We start from the raw sequence: 24,769 nt of genomic DNA, 5'->3' as shown, positions 1-24,769 counted from the left end.
AAAATAATTAATTGCATCCCGAAAAAGTACTGTGGAACTATATCCTATATGGAATGAAGTGCTGATTGTACATGCACCAAAGACAAAACAAATTGTTTTATATTATTTTTTGTGTTAATTAGACATATATATACACGATTAAACACCAATCATAGTTCAAATGATGAGTATCATTTATGCTCTGTCAGCTGTCGGGCATCTTTAAACAGTGAGAAAACAGCATCAAGCACAACATTAGTTTACCATTTCAAATTGAAGAAACATTTATTAATCGTAAAAAGAAATCTAATTAAAGTGCAAAGCATTTAATGACACCGTGTCATACACATTTTCACAATAAATAGCTTAATATATTGGCCTTAACAAAGATATTAACAGTTCCTGAACCACAGTGACCAGTGTGGTTCAAACATGATGTTTACCCTTTTACCGCTGCTATATTGTAATTTTTCTCTTTCAAAAAACAGGAGCAGACGAATTATTAATTTATTCTGTTACATAATTTACTTAGATTAACAATTATCACCTTTGAAAAGATAAAAATAATTAATTACATCCCGAAAAAAGTCCGTGGCACTATGTCCTATATGGAATGAAGTACTTATTGCGCATGAACCAATAGTAAAATAAATAATATCTTTTGTGTTAATTGCACATATATATATATACATGATTAAATATAAATTAAAGTTTAAATGAAGAGTATCTTTTATGATGTGTCAACGGTTAAACATCTTTAACATACTATATCAAAATATGACCACATCCAAAATATCCCAACTTATATACGGTATACCATGCTAAGTCCATTACCTTATCGATAAAGCGAAATGATAATTTTACCCCACGTTTCTGTCGAAATGCCCAGTAGGTCCACTAAGAAGATAAGGTGTTATAAGCCAAATAGATAAAGTCAACTTATAATAACAGTGTTTCCTGACGAATATTATTATTGGTGTGTGTTATAAATTGAGCGATGTTCCGCTTGTTACTACCGCTGACAGTCTTATTATTTACGACTGGAGGTAAGTCTTTTCTGTATATAACATTGCAGTAATTGTGACTTATTCTATTGATAGGTTTATAGGATATTGGAAAAACTGTCGAAAAGTTATGAAGAGTTTTTGTTTGTGATATCTTTATATATTTATTTTTAATTTATTTCTTTTCAAAATTACGCCAAGCTGACAAGACACCTCCCCCATTACCATTTTTATATAAACAATGTCGTTATAAAAATTCATCCAACAAAAAAACTGCAAAAACAAAACATTGAAATATGTTTGCTGGTTGATGGTCAAGAGTAAGGTAAGCGAATAAATACAAGGTTGATTGGATGAACATATACCGCGATAATCGACACGACTGAACTTCAATCGAATTTAAATACGGATCCTTGTTCTTACTTCCTTCGTTTCAGAGAAGGATCTGACAACATCCCATCAGGGTTCACATTCTAGTGGCCCCAATACTCCCTCTACTTCAATTCAAATGCAATCTGATTAAAATACAGATCCATATAACTCCTACGTTTAATAGAGGATCTGCCAACATCCCATAAGGGGTCATGTTCGGATGACCTTTTTGCCACGTGTACTTCAGATCAAATGCATTTTCTACACATTGTTATGTCAATTGATAACTCCGTTTCGTCCCAGTATATATTTATACATATAAATTTGGTGTGTTCTTTAGGCGAGATGATTATATACAAAACAATAATTCTGACACTTTTTTCAAACTATTTCGTCCCCAGTCAAGATTCTGGCAGCAGCAATTAGATTTCATCAAGGCCATTTCAGAAGGTCACCAGAACGTGACCCTAATGGGATGTTGTCAGATCCTCTTATCAACGTAGTGATAATAAGGATCTGTATTTTAATCAGATTAATTCAAATGCATTTTCTCCAACTGGTTATCACATATGAAACTCTATGAAATGAAGTAATAATAAAGATTTGTATTTTAATCAAACTGGTAACAATTTGAACGAAAATCTCGTTTCACGTTCGAATGTAAATGAAACCCTTGCATAAAAGGTTAGTCTTTTCCAATTTCCAATGACACCCGACCACTCCCTCCATTAGATTTTTTTAATTGGTTAAGTAAGGTATTTAAACTGTGGTTAAGAGGAATAGCTTTGTTAATTAAAGTGTTCAAACAATGGTTTAGAAGAAAAGTGTTGTCATAAAAAAGTTGAAAGAAAGGTTAAGAAGAATAGTGTTGTAAAATTACGTGTTCAAAGCTTTTGTTAACATGTAGTAGATCTGCTACAACGACAAAGAATAATCGACGTTTATTATTCAATTCAAAATTTGGAATTTTAAAAGTATAAAAAGCCGTCAGTTGTTGTTTCACTCGAGAACAATCCCCAGCAGTGTACCATCTTTATCTCATCCTTCTCGAGCTCCATAACCATGAGACAATACAAGTTGTGTCAAATCAACAAGGTCACATAAGCTCCATTTAGGCATGTCAATCTAGATAGGCTCCTTATCGTTATAGAATGTCTTTGTATCTACTACAGTTATCGCAGATCTATTTAAAGGTATGCGGATATGATAAATAGGTCATCTGCGAGAAGTTCCTGATATGATACCGGAAGTTGTACCTACACGCACTTCTTAAAATATCCATGAAATATATTATTATTCCCAGAACAATAAACTTGTGCCCTTTTAAATATTTTAAATCATCAAACGGGAATAGTCATATTAATTTATTCTTGAATTTTTTTTTAACATGGCTGTAGTAGACTACATTAAATTAGTTTTAAGTGCGACACAACGGATAAGACCTATATGAGCAATGCCTGCTGTCAAATACCTTTGACATTTATCAATAAAATTGTTTGAAATCGAAACGAAAAACGTTGTTTGTACCAGGCATATTTTGAGCTTTAATGCGGACACAAAACTCATCAAACGGGTATATAATAGTATAGTATTTCGGCATTTAAAAGAGACGGCTATATATAATTCCAATAGTATGAAATCGACATATGTGGTACACCTAAGTATCAATCTAGAATTTAACGCTCAGCTTCAAAGCAATAATCCATGTTTTCACACACCTGATATCATTCTTATTTTTTTAAACATGGCTGTTGGTGTCACTGCGATTGTTAAAGCGTTGAGGTATAGTCAGAGCAAAGTTTGCTATTATCACCTACTACTGTGGAATAATTACCTTTTGCTGTGAAATAGTTTGTTAACTATCCCAGAGGAAAAGGTAACTATTCCACAGTTGAAGTTAAATGTAGAGACCGGTGAACATAGCTTAGCATGTAGTCAGAAATACATCCTCATTCACTAAATCTACGGAGAGATGGATTAAAGATTAACCCATGTACTTGTCAACGTTGTCTTGATGTATTTGTAAACCTATTTTCATAATACCGATATATACAATTTTCATCACTTCATTCAAAAATAAATTTCATCATTTCTTTCACATCCTATGTATTCACAATCCAGAAAAGAATTCACTTTAACAAATCCAAAGGAGAGAAAATTAAGATTAAATTCCATGAGACATTTGCTGAATTCTCTGTCAAAATGAAATGATAATGCAATGTTTGATATGATTTTTTCCATATTTCGTTATCCAAATCATTTCATATTACATAAAAATGGCATTTATCAAACAAATTTACATAACAACACCTTTCATGAAGATAATAATCCCAAAGGAATATTTAAAAAAACACAATCTTCTGCCACACGATGTCACTTCTTTTCTTCTTTATGTACCGGTAGTATTATGATCCAAAATATGGGAATATTTTGTTGGCTTCTTGTTGTTGTAAATTTTGATTAGCTCTATCTCAGGGCTGTGCGTTATGGAAAAAGAATTTTGCTCAAATCATTTTAAATTTATATCCAGAATTCATCACTTCTGTGTTCAAAATCTGCATACAGAGCTACATATGTATGACCCTCCATGTTGAACTGTGGGAACTAAACTGAGTAAATGTTTCAGTGTCAGTACCATATAGTACCTGTGAAAGGTTCTTTAAAAAAAGCCTGTAAATCATAATTCTTGTTTTTCGAGTGAGGTAATGATATTAATCATGATTAGGTCTCAAGGTTTAAATAGGTAGTAAGGGTTTACCTGGAGCTGTGGGATAGTTAAACAATACCCAGTGTAATAGTGGAGAGTACCAGTGACTTTCGATACTATGTTTTAAGTATGAGAAACACCTGAAACTGTGGAATAGTCAAGATAATGAATAGTTCTCGGTCCATACGGGATTCGAACAATTAATTATCTTGACTATTCCACAGTTTTCGGTGTTTCTTCTATACACAATTGTTATTTGCCTAAAGTCACTAATCAATTGCGCTGGACCATTTGGTGCTCCGCCGCCGCAAGAGAATAAACGATATACACCATTTGAACAATAATTGGTGTTTATTCATGTAAATGTATGTTTGACAGATAACAATAATAATATAAAAACATATTTTGTTTTGGGTGTATTCACAATCAGATCTTCTTTCCATATACAGCATATATTGTCCTATTTTACTTTTTTGTCTTTAATTTGTGTATCTTGAAGAAAAACAAGAAACTCAAATTTTATAATAGTGGTAATGGTGTAAACGTTGAATTCTGAAGAAAATTATAAATTCAAATACCATTGGTCAGCGTTACCTTTAAATACTTAATTTGATAACTGCAGCCTTTGCGCGGGATAAACGTCTACTGATGCTGTTCGGTCATCAATTCAATAATCCTGGAGATATGTCGAACGAGTTCGCCGGAAGTACAGGCGGAAGCAGTGGAAGCAATGCCGGAAGTACTGGTGGAAATATCGCTTCATCTGGATCACAAACCGTAAACGGTGTACCCGGGGATGCGACTCACTATCTTGATAATACTCATAACTATTACCACGTCATATCCGGCGGAAACGCAGGCTATGTTCAGCATGCCGGAAACAGCGGACCAGGTAAGGGTTTCAAATTAATTAACTGTATATTCCTCAGTGTTATATACTAAATCTCACATAATGAAGCTATCATAGTTTGAACTAACAATTTTTTGTCGTTTTGTATGGGTTTACAACGCAAATCCGTCGTTACAACGAAGAAATATCCTTAACATAAAAACGTTTTTGCATTCCACATAAATATAATGTGAGCATATCTTTCTTATTAATAAGCATTCTAAACAATTTTAAACATTCGACATAGATTTGATTGGAGTTCATTACTTTGATATTAACGTTACATATTAACACTCTTTATAAATAACTATTTGACTTAAAAGTGAGGTACATAACGTCAGCATTCCATATCGCACTCTGTATCTTTTCTTTTGACGTCTCTTCCATTTTTCAGCATTTTCGTCCCAGAGTGCCTCAACAGGGCACGGTTCTGACCATCTACCTGGGAAATGCCCGTGGGTCGGCTGTTCACCAGCTTGTCAGGACATAGACAGTGTGACGGGCTGTGTTGTCTGTATAAAAGGATGTAGTAAGTATCACCATTTATATATTAATTGGATTTATTTGTTTGTTTGATCATTTTAACGTCCTATTAACAGCCAGAGTCATGTAAGGATGGCCTCCCATATATGGAGTGTATCGCATGTTTGTAGTGCGAGGTGCGTGTTTTTGGAGACTGTAGTATGTTCGTGTTGTGTCTTTTTGTATAGTGGAACTGTTGCCCTTTTAATAGAGCTATATCACATGCCGCCGAAGACACCAAGCAACACACCCAACCTGGTCACATTATACTGTTAGTAGGAGTTGGATTGGTAGGTGGTAGCGTGAGAGGAAGAGAAGGGAAGAGGAAGAAGGGAATTAGAGAACGCACTGGTTACACAGTTGTCGATTTCATGAACAATGAGACCCTTAGGGAAGGGGGCTAAAGAACACAGCGGTTACACAGGTATCGACACCGTATCAGATAGTGTAACGGTGACCATTTGTTTCAATTATCAACAAAGAAATTTAAATAATACATGTATTATTCCTTCTTAAATAAATTAGGGTTTTTGGGTTTATTTATATCCAGTTACAACGCCAAAATCGTTTACAACATTCACGCAACCGTCCAACCAGTGATGTCAAGGCACCAAATTGATGAGATGTAGGAGTTAAAACTACCATCAACATGTCGCGATGCTTTAACTAAATACAGTATATATTGTAAACCAACTTAATTGCCCGTTTTAATACCTAGGGTCGTTTCCGCGGTGATTTAATTTCGCGATCTAGTCTTCTGTAGTTCCACTTTAAATGTATTTTTATGTAATTTTATTTTTGCGATTTCATATCGCTCGCAAATCTGCGAAATTAAATCGTAGAAATAAGTTGGTTAGTAGTAAGCTGAGGTAGTAAAATATGTGTATTGTAAAACAATGTCGTTTTCATAGAATTTGGTGTGTCTCGACCATGGCACAGAACCCAGAGCCTTCCTCTAATAATTGAGGATAAAATAAACATCAAACCATTGACACAAATGAGGGATAACATGGGAGACAATTAAGGAATTCCCGAATTTACTTGCCTTGTTTTCAAATATTGAATATTTACAAACGGGAATCTCTAGGAATAATAACGAACACAGACTGAAAATATGACTTTCAAATTATCATAATGCGACGTTCACTAATTTAATAAAATATTGCTCATTCTATTCTCGTAGCCTCATCTCCATCTGGTGCTATCACAAATGGGGGAGCAGGATCAACCGCGAATTCCGGACAGCTTAGTGGGAGTGGCAGTACAAATACAGGGACAGGTGCAATCACGGGGACAGCTAATAACCCCAACACCGGAAGTGGTAATCTGAATGGGGTCGGAAATGCAGCTAACACCGGAACTGCAAATCAGAATGGGGGAGGAAATAATGCCAACACGGGAGCTGCAAATCAAAATGCAGTAACAACGAAGCCTAGCACAGGTATTTTTTGTGAAGTAAGCGTAGCTTTGAGTTCAATATTATGTTATTCATGTAAGTATTCATTTTGTTCAAGAATATATGTTCATTGGTAAGATTTTTACAATTTAATCTTGAGCCTGTAATCTGTCAATAGCGGTATCATCTAAACCTTCGTTTCACTTAATAAGGATCTTTTAATTTGATATCACATGTTTTCATATTTAGGTTAATGATAAAATAATTAAAATATAAAAGAAAACTACTGTAACCATATCCATGAAGTAAAGATAATACCTCCATACGAGTATATTAAAGTAGTTAATATTCCGTCTTTGCGTTTTACAGAGTTAGCTCCCTTGCGCGTGGGTATCCATCGTGACGTCATTATTTTGTGACCGCAATTCACATTTTTCTACCAAAATTATGACGTTACGCTCACAAACACAATCAATACCTACCGCAAGTGCAGACAAATCTGTATAGTGCAAATACAGATTATCGGGGACTTAGTTTACTAAACATAGCTTCTCACTCAGTGTTAATAACCAAGTATGTATAAAACGACAACATTATAAATAGACACTTATCGGCACCAAAAGTAGGTTGGCAAAGTGTTATCTCAAGCATTGTCAGTTTTAAACTGTTTCATATTAGTGTATAAATACCACCAAAGGAAAATGTGTCTCTAAGTAGTCTTTTTTATATATATCTAACTGTGCTGAAATAGGTCATTAGGGAAATCAAGTCAAGTAGATGGTCTTTATATAGAGGTGGTTGTTACGACAGGTTTTACTGTAAAGACCATAAAAAATTCAAGATGATTTAAATATTTCAGTTATCCACAAGTATCATTTGCACTGTGGCCGTTGTTTCATTTTATATTAATAGAATCTCAGCTCTAAGTGTATTTTTATTGTTAAGTTCGGCTATCTTTCAGTCTTTATTCGTCGTTTTGAGACTTTAACATCTTTATTAACTTCTATAATCTCTTATATCCCCGGATTTACGGTATTGACGTCATTTAGCAACAGTGACGTCACTTGTATTAGGAATAGCTACTCCACCTAACAATTGGCAGTGATTGAAGCGACCTACAAACACCTTGGCATACCTCTGAGCTTAGACTGACCGTCTGGTCCAATGATCCACTTTAATGATGTAGTAACCAGGAATACATAGAAGGTTAAAATATATTATTAAATGAATGCTCGACAATACTTTTGAATATTTTAACCAAAATCATGTGTAAATGGTATTATTTTTATTGATGCAAAAATAATCAATATACTTAAAGTTTAATGTTCATACCTGAAACATTTATATATATATTGTTTATAGATGTAAACCTAAGCTACCATAATATTCCAAATTCCCAAATTTGATTAATGACGTCACGAATCTACAGTGACGTCAGCTGCATTAAGTATCGTCTACCCTCCCCAGTCCATAAAAAGACATAACACATTAACAAAATCCACTATCATTAAGGCAACCCTATTAATTTACGCTGATGTCTACCAGGTTTTAGGCCGATCCTGTTTCCAGCTATGGAATTCAATGACAAGTCCATAATTTCCCCGTTATTCACGGCCAAGTCATCAAAAAACATAGCTGAAAATTAATCATCAAAAATTATAGCTGCTAATTAGTTCATCAAAAACCATAGCTGTTAATTTGTCATCAAAACCCATAGCTGCAAATTAGTCATTAAAGTCATAGTTTATATAAGTAATTAAAATCCTAGCTAAAATAAGTCATTACAAATCATAGCTCTCTTTAACTAGTTTCATTGTTTCCATATTTGTTGAGTGGGGGAGGGTCCGTAAATTATGGATAGGTCATTAAAACTTTAACTAAAAGTAGTCGTTAAAACTAAACATTAGTCATGGAATACCGTATCTGGTATTCGCCTTGTTCTATAGTTTGTATTTTTTGTAGTGTCTACGTTAATAGGGTTTTATCTGCAACTGTCCCACATACTGACCGATAACTACTGCCGGATAAAGTTGTGCTTTATCCGTCAATACGATCACGTGAATTTGTTCCATATCTGACGGAACCTTTTCTTGAAGATTTGAGGATTTGATAACAACCCATAAATGATCATATTCGGATGATATTTTTACCGCATGTACTTCAGATCAAATGCATTTTCAACACCTTCTGTCAATTGATAACGCCAAGTATACATATACATAAAGCTTGGTTGTGCCCTTTGAGCGAGATGACTATATACTCGAAAATAATTCTGACAGCTTTTTCAAACTATTTCGTCCCCATTCAAGATTCTGGCAGCAGCAATTTGATTTTGTCCAAAGGTCACCAGAACGTGACCCCTAATGGGATGTTGTCTGATCCTCTGTTGAACGGAGTGGTTATACGGATCTGTGTTTTAATCAGATAGTTTCTTCATAGTAGTATGAATAAAAATAATCTGCCAATCAGAAAGTATGAAAACAAATAAAATTAAATATATGTTTTAGTTTTCAAAATTAAAAAAAAAGTCAATATCAGCATCAGAAGCGACCAAATCTGTGTTAGTTGAGCTTTCGCTGAAATCGCCCTCACAGAAATGGGGTCATTTTCCTAGATAAATAAATGTAACAACATCAGATAAACCACTTGATTTAATATCAATCATATAACAACTTGTCCAGGTATGTCCGTCAATGTGCACGTTTTCCGTCAAACATTTAAGTTGTAATACAGCTGTTAAGAGACCATCACCACGTCTGTATATTCGTTTAACCCCGGATGGAGTCAAATATACTGAGCTTCCCATGTGTCCACCATATCACCTTCGTCCATCTGAAAACAGAATAAGTATATGACCTACTCTGTAACAGTTAGGTACTATTTAATTTTGTGTTAGGAGCTCATCACTTTTAGAGAGTATCATAAATCACTCCATTTTCGTGAGACACCGCCAAATTTATATTTTGCGTGACAAGGCGAATGATTTAGGGGCGTATTTAAATAATTGTATACTTGTATAAAAATGTTGAAAATGAATGCACGAATGTGAGAAGACCTTGAATGCGAATTTATGTATTCGCAAATATGTTTGAAATATTGAGACGCGAATTATTTTCTACTAGGAAAAATTACGTGCTTTACATTACTTGATATACATCTTTACTGAACGAAATAATAAATTGATATTAAATGCTATTTGGATCAATCGCCGTAACTTGCATATTTCAAAACAATCAGTTTTTTGGTTATGTGATATACGTTGCATCTCTAAATTAATTGACTACTCACATATTTGAAGACTTTGACATGTCCGTTTGTGAATCCAATCCAAAGCGTCAGATCGAAGTTTACACAGATTGATCTGGGTGCGACAGAATCTTGTATTACTATTTTCATTAACTGTCCATAGCAGTCAAGTAGTTCGACAGACTTAGAGAGGTTGTCAACGACAACAATGTTATTTAAAATATCAAAATCTGCATCGACAGCGAAAAAGTCTGTGTTTATAAAGTTTTCGGTGAAATCGTCATCCGATAAAAGCGTCCTTCCGTTTCCAAGGTAACGAAAAAGTAGACGCAAATCGGAATCAAATACAACAAGATGAGCTGAGGTTTCCCCTGTTCTATTGCCAACTATAATTTGTCCGTTTTGTTTGTTATATTTCAATCTCCCAGGCCTACAAAACAGTCGTTGACCTTGATTGTCCCTTTCCACTGTGATCATGCGCAGTCCAGTGGTCGTGTATTTCGTTAAGACTCGGGTGTTTCCGTCGTTTATTGCGTATTCCGAATTATCCGTCAGCGTCACCAGTAAACAGCCTTCTGTAAATAAAACAATACAACAATAAGACAAGTTTGATGACGTCATTGTAAACTCACTTTAAACAATGAAATTATACAGGTTGATATTAAGTGAATAATGCAAATTGTGTTAATATGTGAATATTAGCTAATTAACTTCATTTCGGAGAAAAAACACAGGCGAAACATTTAGAGTTTCACTTAATCAAAGCAACACCATTTCAATACATAAAATGGAAATAATTTAAGTTTGCTTGGACATATTTCTTATGAATGTTTTTTATTCACTTGGGAGTTTTAAGACGCTAATTGTCAAGTGAACAATTGCACATTACAACAAGCGTGCAAGCGGTTCATGTTAATTTTGCAACAGCTGACAATAAAAGTTGTCTAGCATCTTTGGTTACGTACATGCTAAAAACAATGTGTTTTGCCTTCCGCCTTCAACACTGTTCCTCAATAAAATCACATTTATATATGACATCTATTATAAGCGACCAATTCTTATTACCTTCCGTTTCACATATCTGTATTGGGATCAGTGGCGCTGTGCTGAATGCTATTTCTGCCTCCCCGGAATCTGTCAAACTCATGATACACTTGTCGTGTACGTTTGTCAGTAGTTTCCCTCCTGTTGTTAGACATGTGAAGCCAAGCGTCGTGAATCCTATATGTTCCTTCTTCCTGACCTTCCCCGCCTTGTCCACAAGGTTCAGTTCCTTGTGACGGAATCCATTGATGATGGCGGTTCCGTAATTCCCCGTTTGTATCGCAAACACCGTCCCAACCGTGGTGTGTTGGAAGGTCGATACGACTAAAGGTTGTGGCAAATACTAAAACAGAGTTATCAAAGTTTTTTATATTTTATAAAATGTATAAGTTATATGTGCCATAACTGGGCGACATGTTATTATTTCTTTCACAGTGACACCACAATAGTGTGCACCGTACTATTTGGCTGGACACATACTTACAAACACCACTTTGCGATTACTAGTAACACGTATAAATGTGAAACAAAATTGTAGACTGTTCACTATACTATTGATCTAATTATGATAGCGCTAGCGTTTGGCAGTTACCGCCAAAAATAATTTTCAGCTCATATTTATCGTTGAAAAAATAGAAACCTATGCATTGAAAGTATTGTTATTTTCAAAATTTTGAAACTTTTGGTAGTGAAAAACATATTTAAAGATCTTCTTGGTTCACGAGCATGACAGATACGGTACGTGTATAAATTGTTTATAATATTTTACAATTGACTGGTTGAGTGTTGTAAATAAGCGAGATATGAAATTGTCGCGTGAGAGCTCGAAAGTGAATTCCAACGTTTCGCTATTAATTATGTAAAATGTATATAAGGATGTCAGTAAGATCCATTGAATGTATGCTGAGGATTTTATACGCTAAAATAATTTGGTTTACATTAGGCTACAAACTATTAATAGCTAAGGTCATTTAAGGACGATATTCCTTGCTTGTTCGGAGTTGCTAGGTGAGTGGGGTATGGTCGCGGTATTGTGAAATCCTTATGTTACATTGTTCAATATTGAATAGATCACATATATTTGTTGATTTGTATAGGCCTTGTAACGTGTCCAGTGAATCAAAGAGCGAAACCTGGTTGAATACCACGGATATCAATCATATATCTGAAATAATATCTTTCTCAACTATTAAAGACGACAACAAAACCAAATAAAACTATGCGAAAAAATCCACCAGGTTTAAAAATCATCAGTACACAAGTTTTCAAATTCGGAATCCTAATATCTATTTCAAAAAAGTGAACTTTATATGGGTTGGGCCCTTTTTGGCCCTAATCCGTCTCAAAACTATTTCGAATCTCAATTGTTGGATTTTACATATTTAGTACATCCTTATTGAATTGTTAATGTGGTTCTTTACTTTTGCAGTTTCAATTCCCACGGCAATTACTCGAAATATGCATAAATAATGAAATATTGACAATTTTGGTTTAGTTTTGATTTAGAAAGCATAGAACGCACCCTTGAACAAACTCCATTTTTCTCCTAAAGATGTATTGGAGGTGTATACAAATATATTCAGTAAATATTAAGTTTGTTCAATGATGGACTCTATAGTTTCATTGGCTAAAAATGGCCAAAATTGTCCATTTACACATCTTCATACTGTATGCATATTTTGGATTGGTAACCAAGGCAACTAGAGCCGCAAAATAAGAAAAACAGTCATTATAGTTGAAAAATAGATATCTACATATTTCAAATACAACAATTTAATCACCAAATAACAGTTTTGAAAATTCCATGGATTTGAGAGCCAAAAAGGACCCTAACCATACATAGTCCTTTACACTCATGTATATTCATAACGCATTTTTCCTCAAGACGTTTTTGTGGGGAAAAAAGAAAAATCAAAATAACATTTCATAAAAGGCTTGATAAGGTCCGGAGCCGTGATATGATTATCAGTAAAATCAACGGAAAAAGAAAACACATCAATTAGTATGCAGTTTACTCACATACTGGAAACGTATCATGTTTTAGTAATAACATTATGTTTACACTTTGCGGTTCACAAAATTTGCGCTCACCTAGGATTATGTTAATTACATCTATTGTAAAATACATATATATATATATAACATTTCGCGAGTCTGTTGTAAAAACTTTCTTACGTCTAAATATGTACGGTAACAGTAATGTTTTAAAGTCGGCCTTGATAATTTTTTTCATATATCAGCTTTCAGAGGACCTATTGAGATAGTCATTGACTGTTGTAATGTATACTCATTAAAATTGTCACTAAGAATACCAAGTAACAAAAGATATTTTAGCAATTTTTATAATCAATAAAAGTGTACCCAACTTCTATTATGTGAAATAATAAAGGAATCTCTTTGATGACTTATGCTTTCATCAAATTAGAGCCTCACAACTACAAAACGTAATGAATAACCAATTAAGATACACATTATCACAGAACGTGAATCTGAAGATAAATATGAGCTGTATTCTATTCGTAAAAAGTCCAGAATAATGGATTTTTCGCGTCTGTCACAATAATACTTTTTACAAGTAAAATTTTAACAATTAAATTGAGAGTATTGTTAACCTTGTACTTTCTTCTGTGTTAAATTTGACATTTAATTGATATGATTATTTTGGTAAAAGAAGAACAAATATTTACATAATGTCAACGATAAATTGTTGCACGTGCTAATTACAGACACTCCCGTTTCTTGAGGTTCTCCTTCACAACTCTCACAGTATTTAATCAATAAAAATATAAACACAATGTGTCCTCCTACCACCAGGACAGCCTGGCATTTTCTCGTCACCTTACAATTTATTACCTTTAGAAAACTCCATATGAAAAATTATGTTGATTCTAAATGTTTGAATGCTAGTACTCTAACAATGTTCCCGGCATCTTTCAGTGTAAAGCATGGCCTGGGAAATGTATGATGAAATATCTACATACTATGGACAAATCCTCTTCGTCTCAGGGTGTAATTTAGGCTTCATACAACTAAAATACCATCCACTCACAGTTAACAAATATAAAACTTTATTGAACAATTAGATGAACGTCAGGAGTATTTAGGATTGTAAATCAATTTTCTTTCGCACGATTAAACAACGCGAAAATTATTCATTACGAAAAATAATATCTACTTTCAAGTACAATAGCATTCACTATAATTAGCGGGAATATTTCACCTAAAATGTGTAAAATGTCTCGCTTTATGGTATCTTTTTCGATTTTCCCCCTTTTTTCTTTGTCATTATGTAAAAATGAATAATAAAATAAACTCTTAAGTGGAGTTATATTCAAGGAATTCAAAGCGTGTGGTCCAGATACCAGTGTAAATTAACGTTGGACATACCTTGTATTCGGGGTACGTAGTGTCCTGAACATCCTCATCCTCTAGGAAGTCTCTGAATACGTCACAATGATCTGGTTCTAGTGTATCCATAGGGGTTTCTCAGTATTAAATCAAAACCTTTCCAATGATAAATTATTTTTAATGATAAAAGTTGATAATGGCTGAATTACAAGTATACCACTATCGTGGACAAGTGTGTGCCAGTGTAAGCTGTTATGCTGCTGAAGAGCAAGGTAAACAGTTATTGGTTATGTTTTTTCACAATTGGTACAATGCAATGTCGTTTTCAGGATACTACGATCGTAAAAGTCATCGATATCTAAGTATTCGAAAATATTTTTTTATTCTGATATACCGTCCATTGGATTAAAGAACACATGACTATAACGGTTAATTCTTCTTCACTTATGTCATTCACATTTCACACCACTTATATCAAGGACGCTGGAATACAAATCACATGGCTGTGGTCTCGTGTCCTATCAGCTGGATATGTGACAGGTTTACACTGACGGCTATCGTTATAGCGCCTCCTACCACTGTAATTGGAATGTACACTTTAAAACCAGTTAGCTTTCTAATGTAGACTCGATATGTCTGCCACCGCTTTCAACAATAATGTTGTATTTCGATGAAATACAAATACAAGGACAAGGGCGTAAAGTCAGCCTACTTGTCTATTTGACATGTACATAGCTAACACCTGCTAGGTCACGAACTTTAGATAATACTACAGACTTTTGATTAGTTTATATGTTTTCCCACTGTGTATGTCAATAATATGAGTACCGGAAGTGACAAGGTCACGGAAATTCCTTCATCGTTATCGGGTTAGAGCTATCACAGGTAGAAACTAAAATGTCCTTCTTTGAACGGGGAATACCCATGAGGTTTTCGATTGATTGACAGACACATCGTGTTTGTTTGGGTGTCTTTGGTTATTAGTTAACACTTGTCACTGCTTCCCTGCCATAATGTTCAATATGCATAGTCAAAGATTTTTTTGCCTTATTCTCATCTGACAGAATGATACTATCACGTGAAAACGAAAATCGGGTATAATGTACTTGATAATCATACACTTTTCATCTGAATTAAATCATCTTGTCTAGGCAAATATCAGGTGCAAATCAGGCATTTATACGAAAAAAATATTCAAAATCAAGTGAACAAAATTAGGTGAAAAGAATCAAAGCATTTAGATAGAATCATATATATTGTTTAAGGACACCGTGTGCATGCAAAGACGGTAATGTTTTTGTATTGTATTCTTGTGTTAAGCCACTACATGTTATGATAAATATAACGTAGCAGAGTCATATTCAATATTTGTGTATGATATTTTCGAATAACATTTATCAGTTACCTTTAATTAAAATTGTTATTTTTATTAATGATATATAATTGTATTTCTAATGACCCCGGTGTTAATAGGACGTAAAACTAAAACGATCCAATTTGTAAGACAAAGGACAAAAATATCCTGCGAAGTGAAGAAAAAACGCTTGATCATTATTTTCCAAAGCAGGCAACGGCAGGCTATGCGATGGCATATAAATTTCATCAAAACTCAAATCCGTAATCTCACTCCTTTCATATACTATCTGAAAACACCCCCATTCGATCACATTCTGGTGACCGTTATGAACCCTGTACGTTTGTTCAAATACATTTTCTCTGAAAACGCTCTTTCGTCGCAACACGCATATAAATAACGCTATGGTGTGATCTATGGGCGAAATGAGTTCGTGCACGAAAATGCTTCTTATAGCCTTTGCAAATTATTTCGTCCTCGTCAAGGGACATGTAAGCAGAGATTTGATTTCTCAATTAGAAAGGTCACCAGAACGTGACCCCTAATGGGATGTTGTCAGATCTTCTATGAAACGGAGTGAGACTTAGAATTTGTATTTCAATAAAATTGTCCACAGATTTTCTCGAACATTCAATTTATCACTGAAAACAATTTTATATCTATACTTTTCGTTTATTCCTATTTTTTTTTTCTTTTTTTTCTCCGAGAACATGCTGTAACCATAATGAAATTATTATATCTCTATTCTCTTCCTTTCAGTTTCTCCAACCTGTCGTCCGTTTCCAGCCAACTGCCCCCGGGGAAATACTGTAATCATTAATGGATGTCCGGAGTGTATAGGTTAGTTCTTTTTTTGTTTTACATTTCTCAGTGAATATAAGGTTTTATGGTCAAAATGTATGTAGTAAGCGGGGAGTTGGTATAATGAGTGTAAACAGATATCGCAGCAAATTAAAATTGAAATGTAAGGTATGAGTTGAACTTGTCAAGACACAAGCACAAATAATTTAACATGTAGTAAATAGACTATTTCTTGTTTCTTGATGAATAACTAAACCTTTATTCATCACGAAACATGGAATGTTTTCTGTTTATGTTATAAATCAACATCGCGTAATGTAAATCTGGGTCATTCGAGTATCGTTTTAGTGTAGTTTTAGTTATTGCAAATTATATTGATGATGAGACGTGTAAATATCAGGGACCAGATGTAGATTGGTAGTTGATATGGCAAGCCAGTTTGTCGCTACCTGCGGGGAAAAATGTAAGCAAAAAGGGAAAGGAGAATTCATGTGTAGCAGGTTTTAATTGTACATATTGAAATGGTCGCCTTATAGGTTCGCGTTAATAGCACACTACTCATGTGTGTATCTGATTCCATATGACTCTATTTTTGCAAATGAGAGTATATTTTATGAAAGTCTAACGTCTATATTAATCAATAACTACAAGTAGATGACTAGATATGCAGTATATTAATGTGTACATATACATTATCCGGCGTTGTGTGTGAAAGGCAAAGGCGGAATCAAAATGAAAGAATATCAAGTGTCTTTTGATAAAAGCATTCGCGAGGGATTTGAAATCTAGAACGACTTTTCCCACGAATTATCGCGGAAATATATCCCTCGTGCTATATAACAAATTAATTTTAATTGAGACCGTTAACACATCATAAGTGTGAAAAATATTAATATGATAATTCGTTCATTTGAATTGAGGCAGGGATTCATGATTCAAGTGATGAAATACTCCAGTCGATAAATAGGAAGTTTATCGTATGTTTGGTTGCGAAGGAATCCTAGTGAATGTAGAATGTATGAAATTCATCATCTGTTGAACACTCCTCATTTTCATATGATATTGCCAACGGGTGACCAGTCGTCTTATCCTTAACATAAGACACAGAAGCTCATTGTTAGAGATTATGGTATGTCTTGTTATGAACTTAAATGGACAGACACTTACACACAAGGTGAGGCGGTATCTAAGTACAAACACATTACTTTTGCTAACATGCCACTGACATGAGTAAATATACCAAACTTCAGCTTAGATACACGTATGATAATATTTATCTTGAAGGTCATCTAAAGATCCACGTGAATTAATTTTTCAAAATGTAATGTTATTTAAAATATTATAGAACATCATAGTGGTTTAAGCAAATATGGCTTTGTCTAATGTTTTAGAAAATAACAAGGAGATTTTCTTGTTTGTTTGTTTTATTCAATTATCCTATTAACAGCGAGGGATAGATATAGTTCTCCAGGGTCTAGAGAGGCCTCACATAGGCGTAGCCTGATGTCCGATCCTTTTGATGCATATAATGTCAATAACACATTGTTGAAATTGAAAGTTGAACAGCCAGGGTCATGTAAGGACGGTCTCGCATGTATGCTGTGTATGAATTGTGTAATGCGTATTTGAAAGACTGCGGTGTGTTCAAAAGGAGAACATATTCAACTACAATATGACGTATCATACTGTGCACTTCATATATATAAAATGTTATGTATTGAAATATGATTTCGAAGAATAAAAAACCTTAAAGTTATAAATGCTATAATTAGGGCCCCGCATCGAGATGCGGGTGCCCTATAGTAATCAGGTTGTCCGTCCGTCCGTCCGTCCGTCTGTCCGTTTTTTTTCTTTTACATATTAATGATGGAAGGGAGTGGAGTATTTTCCCTATATGATACATGATGATTCCCCATCCATCCTAGATCTGCTTGGTAATTTTTCAGGCTGAAATTAAATTAAAAAATCGGCCATCTTGGATTTTAACATTTTAAAAAATCACAATGTTGTTGCTCTTAACTGAAAAACATTTTGTTATAACATTATGATGCAAAGTTGTTCAGAATTAAACAAGGAGTTGACTGTCCAAAGGTAAGGTCATGGGCCAAGGTTACTAAGTCAAAGGTCAAGGTCAAATTTATTTGAGTTAATTGTATGCTCTTAATGTAATGTTAGCTTGGAATCAGGATTCAAGTTAAATACTTGGAAGACTTTTTTCAAAGAATTATAATAATGTACCATCATCGGTTTCCCAATTAATGTTGACATTAATTATTTATTAGCAACATATAGCTAACACGGAAGAATTCGTTGTCAAAATACTACTTTTCCACTTAAGCACGTCAGACACATAGCGGGGCCCTTTCTGACGTGTCAGTGTTCTAGTTTTTTGTACTGACGAATAAAGAATAGCTTTCAATATGTTGTTCGCCATCAAACTTTACCACCATTTTAAGCATTACAATGTTTACCATCCATACGTCATTAATTTACAAATAAGAGCTCAAAATGAATCTTAGAAGAATTTTGTACTGTCCAAATCATTATTAACGTCTATGTAAATGTGACAAGAGGTTTTACGGTTACATATAGTTGCCAATCTCTCTAATACATATTTCTGATCTAACATACATGTTTTTATTTATTATTTTTCATTTTAATTCAACATTATTGGTATTTATCACAGGACCGACAAAATTTTATACTTTTAATTTATCAAAGCCATTACATCTTAAATTAACATTGGTTATTTATCACAGGACCGACTTATTTCATCTTAAATTTAATATACATTGGTTATTTATCATAAAACCAACTTATTTCATCTTAAATTTAACATACATTGGTTATTTATCATCAATAAAACCAACTTATTTCATCTTAAATCTAACATACATTGGTTATTTATCACAGGACCGACTTATTTCATCTTAAATCAAACATACATTGTTCCTCTGTTACAGTACCGACAACTCCTGTGCCCACGGTCCACAGCGCCACCTGTCCTCCAACCCGTTGTGTGGCCCCCTGTAACCATGGTGTCACATTGGACGCCAAGACGGGATGTCCTGTGTGTGTTTGTTAGGGAGAGCACGTTTATAGAAAACTGATTCACAAATACACATTTGGTCAGTTGTGTAAAAAAATGATGTTTCAGCCAAACCTGTCTTATGTCATATGTATTCTGTATTTGCGTATGACAGAGAATTGCGCCCACAAAATAATGACGTCACAGTGGACAAACTATACCTACCCGCAGGGGAACTACATGAAACTCATTATACAAAAGAGTTCACATTAGACAGGAAGTCTCTTAATCAAAGTTCATTTAAAACGCAATAGGAGCTATTTCTGTATGAACGCAGACACACAATACATAAAAAAATAATTAATAAACAACATTGAAATATTTATCCACACAACCTTAATTTTGAAGATAAAAACCCTACTTTTTTCCCTATTTTGATAAATTCAAATGCAATTCAAATACTTCGCATTTAAAATTTTCCGCATACTTTTTTATTTGACAAAAATTCATAAACACTAGAAAGGTTTTTTTTCTGAAATCCCATTAAGTCATAATTTTGCACTAAATTGTTTGATATTTTCATAAACTTCAACTAATTTGCCACAGCAAGGAAGTTGGTATCACTAAAACATCGTTGCAATTGTGATCTAAATTGAAGATAAAAAAGGTGAAATTACGGCTCTCTAGCCAGAGAGTTTAAGAGGTATACATTTTCAAAATGGCCTCCAAACGGGTCATTTCTTAAAAGTATATAAAAATGCTACAACAACTTGCATATGACATCTTGCAACAAATAGAGACGATTTTTTCTGGAATATCATACAAATATTTCTTCATGGGACTTAAGCGTGATTTACAAACGATTGCTTTCAAATGGAGACGGTAATAACTGTCTGTATAGAACTTTTCAATAGCGTTGTTAAAAACGGCACTTTGATGAACATAGGTTTCAAATCGGGATTTAGTTTATTTTTGGCAGGAAGGGCGAAACTCTTGATTCTGCCTAATGTTAAGGTTTTTTTTATAATCTTATGAGAAAGAATGACATTCTGTACTATATTCCAATTGTTTCATGATTTTCATCTAAAATAATAACAAAGTAACAAATTGAATATGTTTGCGAAGAAAACAAATGTCCGGAAATACTTGGAAGAAATGTAACCTATAACAGGTTTAATATTTTAATCATATGACGATGATTCAATTACTTTCTCCTTGTGTGAGTATCATTAGGGATGACCGATATGGCGCAATCGTTTGCAATTTCGTCATGGAATATTTAGAGATTACACACCGAATAATTGCTGAATATGGAATTTATTCCACACTCGTAAGTTATTTGTTATAAGTTACAAAAGACACGAACATTAGAGAGTGTTTTTGATAAGATGTTATCATTCAGATAGTAAAACACGAAGGATACTAAATGTTCTCAGTGGTCCTTTTGGAAACTATTATATTGAGCCTACAGGAATCTCCGTATCCTCTTGGTTCATCTGAAAACCGAACAGCAATGCTTAAATATTAACGTTCTTGACAATTGTTAAAATTTTCTGAGCAAATATGATTGAAAGTCAAGTTTATTTAAAACGTTTAAAGGACAATTAAGTAATTCCATTTTCATGCCAGGTGGCCGACTTATTTGGAAGATTATTGATTTCATAATGTTTTCAACCCTTATTATAAATACCAACTCACATATTTGAAGACTTTGACATGTCCGTTTGTGAATCCAACCCAAAGCGTCTGATCAAAGTTGACACAGATTGATCTTGGTACGTTAGAATCTTGTATGACGGTTTTCAGTAATTTTCCCTCGCAGTCAAGTAGTTCGACAGATTTTGAGTTGCTGTCCGCAACAACAATATTATTCCAAATATCAAAATCCGAATCAACAGTGAAAAATTCTTTGTTTCTCGAATGTTCGGTGTAATCGTCATCAGATGATAGCGTCCTTCCGTTCCCTAGGTAACGGAACAGTAGACGCAAATCGGCATCGAATACAACAAGATGAGCTGAGGTTTCCCCTGTTCTACTGCCAACTATAATTTGTCCGTTTTGTTTGTTATATTTCAATCGCCCGGGCCTGCAAAAGAGTCGTTGGCCTTTTCTGTCCCTTTCCACTGTGAGCATGCGCAGTCCCCTGTTCGTGTATTTCGTTAATACTCGGGTGTTGTCGTCGTTTATGTTATATTCTTCACTATCTGTGAGCGTTACAAGTAGACATCTCTCTGCAAACGGAAATCAAGGACATGGAATGTATACAGGTCAATTCTACGGATAAATGGATGGACGTCCGCCTCCTCTGGGCCATGCGAGCTACAAAACGGTATTAAATACATTTGTGACCGTAAGGGAAATGTTATTTTATTTTAAAAGTTTATTATTAATACCTGTTCATTAATTATGTTTACTGTCAGTCCCTTTGCTCTTTAAAGGCATACTTGAAATTGTAGATATGTTTATTTGTCTACTAAACTTGGCCATCGATGACCGATCAAATCCCATCTGGGACATTTGCCAAATACGGACCACTGGTTGGTGTTTTTCTCAGAGTACTCGGGCTTTCTTCTACCTATAAACTTGAATGTCCTTATAATGACCCTAACTGGTGATATAGAGGTTACACAACTAGTGGTTCAGGAATATATATTCCACACGAGCTAGTTATTGTTTTATGTTACAAGAGACACGATTTTTGTTTGTTTGTTTGATTAATTAACGTCCTATTAACAGCTATGGTCATGTAAGGACGGCCTCCCATATATGTGGTGTGCTGCGTGTATATTGTGCGAGGTGCGTGTTTTGGGAGACTGCGGTATATTCATGTTGTGTCTTCTTGTATAGTGGAACTGTTGCCCTTTTTATAGTGCTATATCACTGAAGCATGCCGCCGAAGACACCAAGCAACACACCCCACGCAGTCACATTATACTGACAACAGGCGAACCAGTCGTCCCACTCCCTGTATGCTGAGCGCTAAGCAGGAGCAGAAACTACCATTTTTATAGAGCTTTGGTGAAATTGTATCCACGCTTTGCCGAAAGAAATACGGTAACGAAATATGCAAATAAGGTGTTCCAATATATTTCATTAACAAAAGGGCACTAAATAACATTCTTAGTTTGATGATAATACGACTGACATTCCCCTTAGTGGGAATACCTTTAGGATAAAATTTAAATAACGTATTTTTGACGTAATATTTATGTAGTTGCTTCAAGATGCTTCACCGCCGACAGAGCATAAATGATATTCATCATTTGAACAATAATTAGTGTTTAATCGTGTATACATAAGTCTAATTAACATAAAAATAATATAAAATAATTCATTTTGCCTTTGGGTCATGCGCAATCAGCACTTCATTCCATATAAGATATAGTGCCAAGGATTTTTTTGGGAAGCAATTAATTATTTTTTTTATATTTTTAACTTGAAGTAAAATTAGAAGCTCAAACTTTTCAACGGCGGTAATGGTGTAAAGTAAGTAACTTTTGTAACTGAAGAAAAATACTAAATCGTCTGCTGCTGTTTTTGATAGTGAAAAAACACCATTTGTCAGCGGTGGAGCATCTTTCAACAATATAATTCTTCTTTTAGAATAAGCGTGAAAGGTAAAAACACAGGAGTTTGTCATAGAGGTATAAATATATCAATCCTCTGGAAAGATTTTCGCGTCAGCAATCTTTGAGCTTCGTGCTGACCACACAGAATCTTTAGCCCAAGTCTACAGACACATATAATGTAAAAAAGTATTACCTTGAGTTTCACATATCTGTACTGGAAACAGTGGGGATGTGCTGAAAGCGACTTGCGTCTCTCCCGAATCTGTCAAAGTCATAATACATTTTTCATGAAAATTTGTCAGTAATTTCCCGCCTGTTGATAGAGACGTGAAGCCGAGAGTCGTGAAATTTATTTTGTCCCTCCTTTGCACGCTTCCTGCTTTATCCACAAGGCTAAGTTCCTTGTAACGAAATCCATTGATAATGGCAGTCCCGTCAATCCTTGGGTGAATCGCAAACACGGATCCAACCGTAGTGTATTGGAAGGCCGATACTTCTAATGGTTGTTTCAGATACTGAAACAGATCCATACAAATAATATGGTAATAACATATTAGGTGGTTAAAATGACGTCACGTGATGTCCAAGATAAAGTCGTATCAGGTTAGTAGAGATCGTATCAGGTTTGGATGATAGAGTTATCGTTCTTTGCCCCTAACGTCATTAGCAACAAGATGGCGGGCAAGTAACGCTTCGCGACGACGGCACTCAACGAGATGGAGACAAAATGTTTGAATGAGAGCGCTGAAGACCACTTTCAAAGCAAACCGAAATTGGCAACACTTATTTAGGATTATTTAAAAGAAATGGACCATGACAACGCATTGTTGTACAACTTATGATCGGTATTAGTCAGTTAGTGTATGTGGGATACTGATGAAAGGTTAAAGCATGATGTAATCCGAAAGGAAATAACGGTTTTTTTTAAATAGTGGAAACCAATTTCACAATATTTACCTTGACTTTTGGGTACGTGGATTCGTCACTTTCACTAAGATCAGGTACTTCTTCTAGTGATTCCATACTGAAATTTTCGGAATGTTCACAGGAAAAACGAATTGGTCATTGAAAGAATAAATATGCGTATTTTAAATATCATATTTAGAAGGAGCCATAAATATGTGTGTGTTTAGAACTGGGTAGCTACTCGAATGTATCAAAGCGTGAAATGTCTTACATTTATGATGATCGACATTATATACAGTCACGTAATTCAATTTATATTCGGCAAGTTGTATGTGCATTGTTCTTGCAAAACGTCTGCTACTTGTTTATCTATTGTTCCAATCAGATTGATCAATTAATAAAGACAAGCCAAGGACAAACATTTATCATATGGACACAATTACCCATTGTTGATAATTTAAAGGGACAATTTGGTCAAGCATAGTTCAACATATATCCACGAAGCGCATTATTACAATGTACATGAAACTATTGTTATACATTTCTTATGAAAATTAAAACATATTCCACGTAATTGTTAAGAATCTTAACTGATACCATTGAA

General features: G+C 34.4%; 3 protein-coding genes across 4 annotated transcripts; 1 reads left to right on the top strand and 2 right to left on the bottom strand.

Annotated features, from left to right (window-relative positions):
* Positions 1-916: 916 nt before the first annotated feature.
* LOC138306718 (uncharacterized) lies at positions 917-19,824 on the top strand. Its single transcript, XM_069247179.1, has 6 exons — positions 917-1,025; positions 4,685-4,954; positions 5,346-5,480; positions 6,657-6,914; positions 16,621-16,701; positions 19,626-19,824. The coding sequence occupies exons 1-6, from the start codon at positions 977-979 to the stop codon at positions 19,745-19,747; spliced, it is 915 nt and encodes a 304-aa protein (XP_069103280.1). The 5' UTR covers positions 917-976; the 3' UTR covers positions 19,748-19,824.
* LOC138306712 (uncharacterized) lies at positions 9,506-15,295 on the bottom strand. Of its 2 annotated transcripts, none has more exons than XM_069247174.1 (4): positions 14,547-15,295; positions 11,181-11,502; positions 10,158-10,687; positions 9,506-9,701 (listed from the first exon to the last, which is right to left on the bottom strand). In XM_069247174.1, exons 1-4 carry the CDS (start codon positions 14,634-14,636, stop codon positions 9,654-9,656), a joined length of 990 nt encoding a protein of 329 aa, XP_069103275.1. In that variant the 5' UTR covers positions 14,637-15,295; the 3' UTR covers positions 9,506-9,653. The 2 variants fall into 2 exon arrangements, with proteins under 2 accessions (XP_069103275.1, XP_069103274.1); XM_069247173.1 differs by having other exon boundaries at positions 10,158-10,690; positions 14,547-15,291.
* LOC138306715 (uncharacterized) lies at positions 19,742-24,429 on the bottom strand. Its single transcript, XM_069247177.1, has 4 exons — positions 24,217-24,429; positions 23,453-23,774; positions 21,389-21,921; positions 19,742-21,186 (listed from the first exon to the last, which is right to left on the bottom strand). The coding sequence occupies exons 1-4, from the start codon at positions 24,280-24,282 to the stop codon at positions 21,145-21,147; spliced, it is 963 nt and encodes a 320-aa protein (XP_069103278.1). The 5' UTR covers positions 24,283-24,429; the 3' UTR covers positions 19,742-21,144.
* Positions 24,430-24,769: the final 340 nt, after the last annotated feature.

Source organism: Argopecten irradians, chromosome 13, assembly GCF_041381155.1.
Source record: "Argopecten irradians isolate NY chromosome 13, Ai_NY, whole genome shotgun sequence".
Classification (NCBI taxonomy): domain Eukaryota; kingdom Metazoa; phylum Mollusca; class Bivalvia; order Pectinida; family Pectinidae; genus Argopecten; species Argopecten irradians.
Note: the sequence above shows the minus strand (reverse complement) of the source record. Positions and strands in the feature narration are given on the sequence as shown.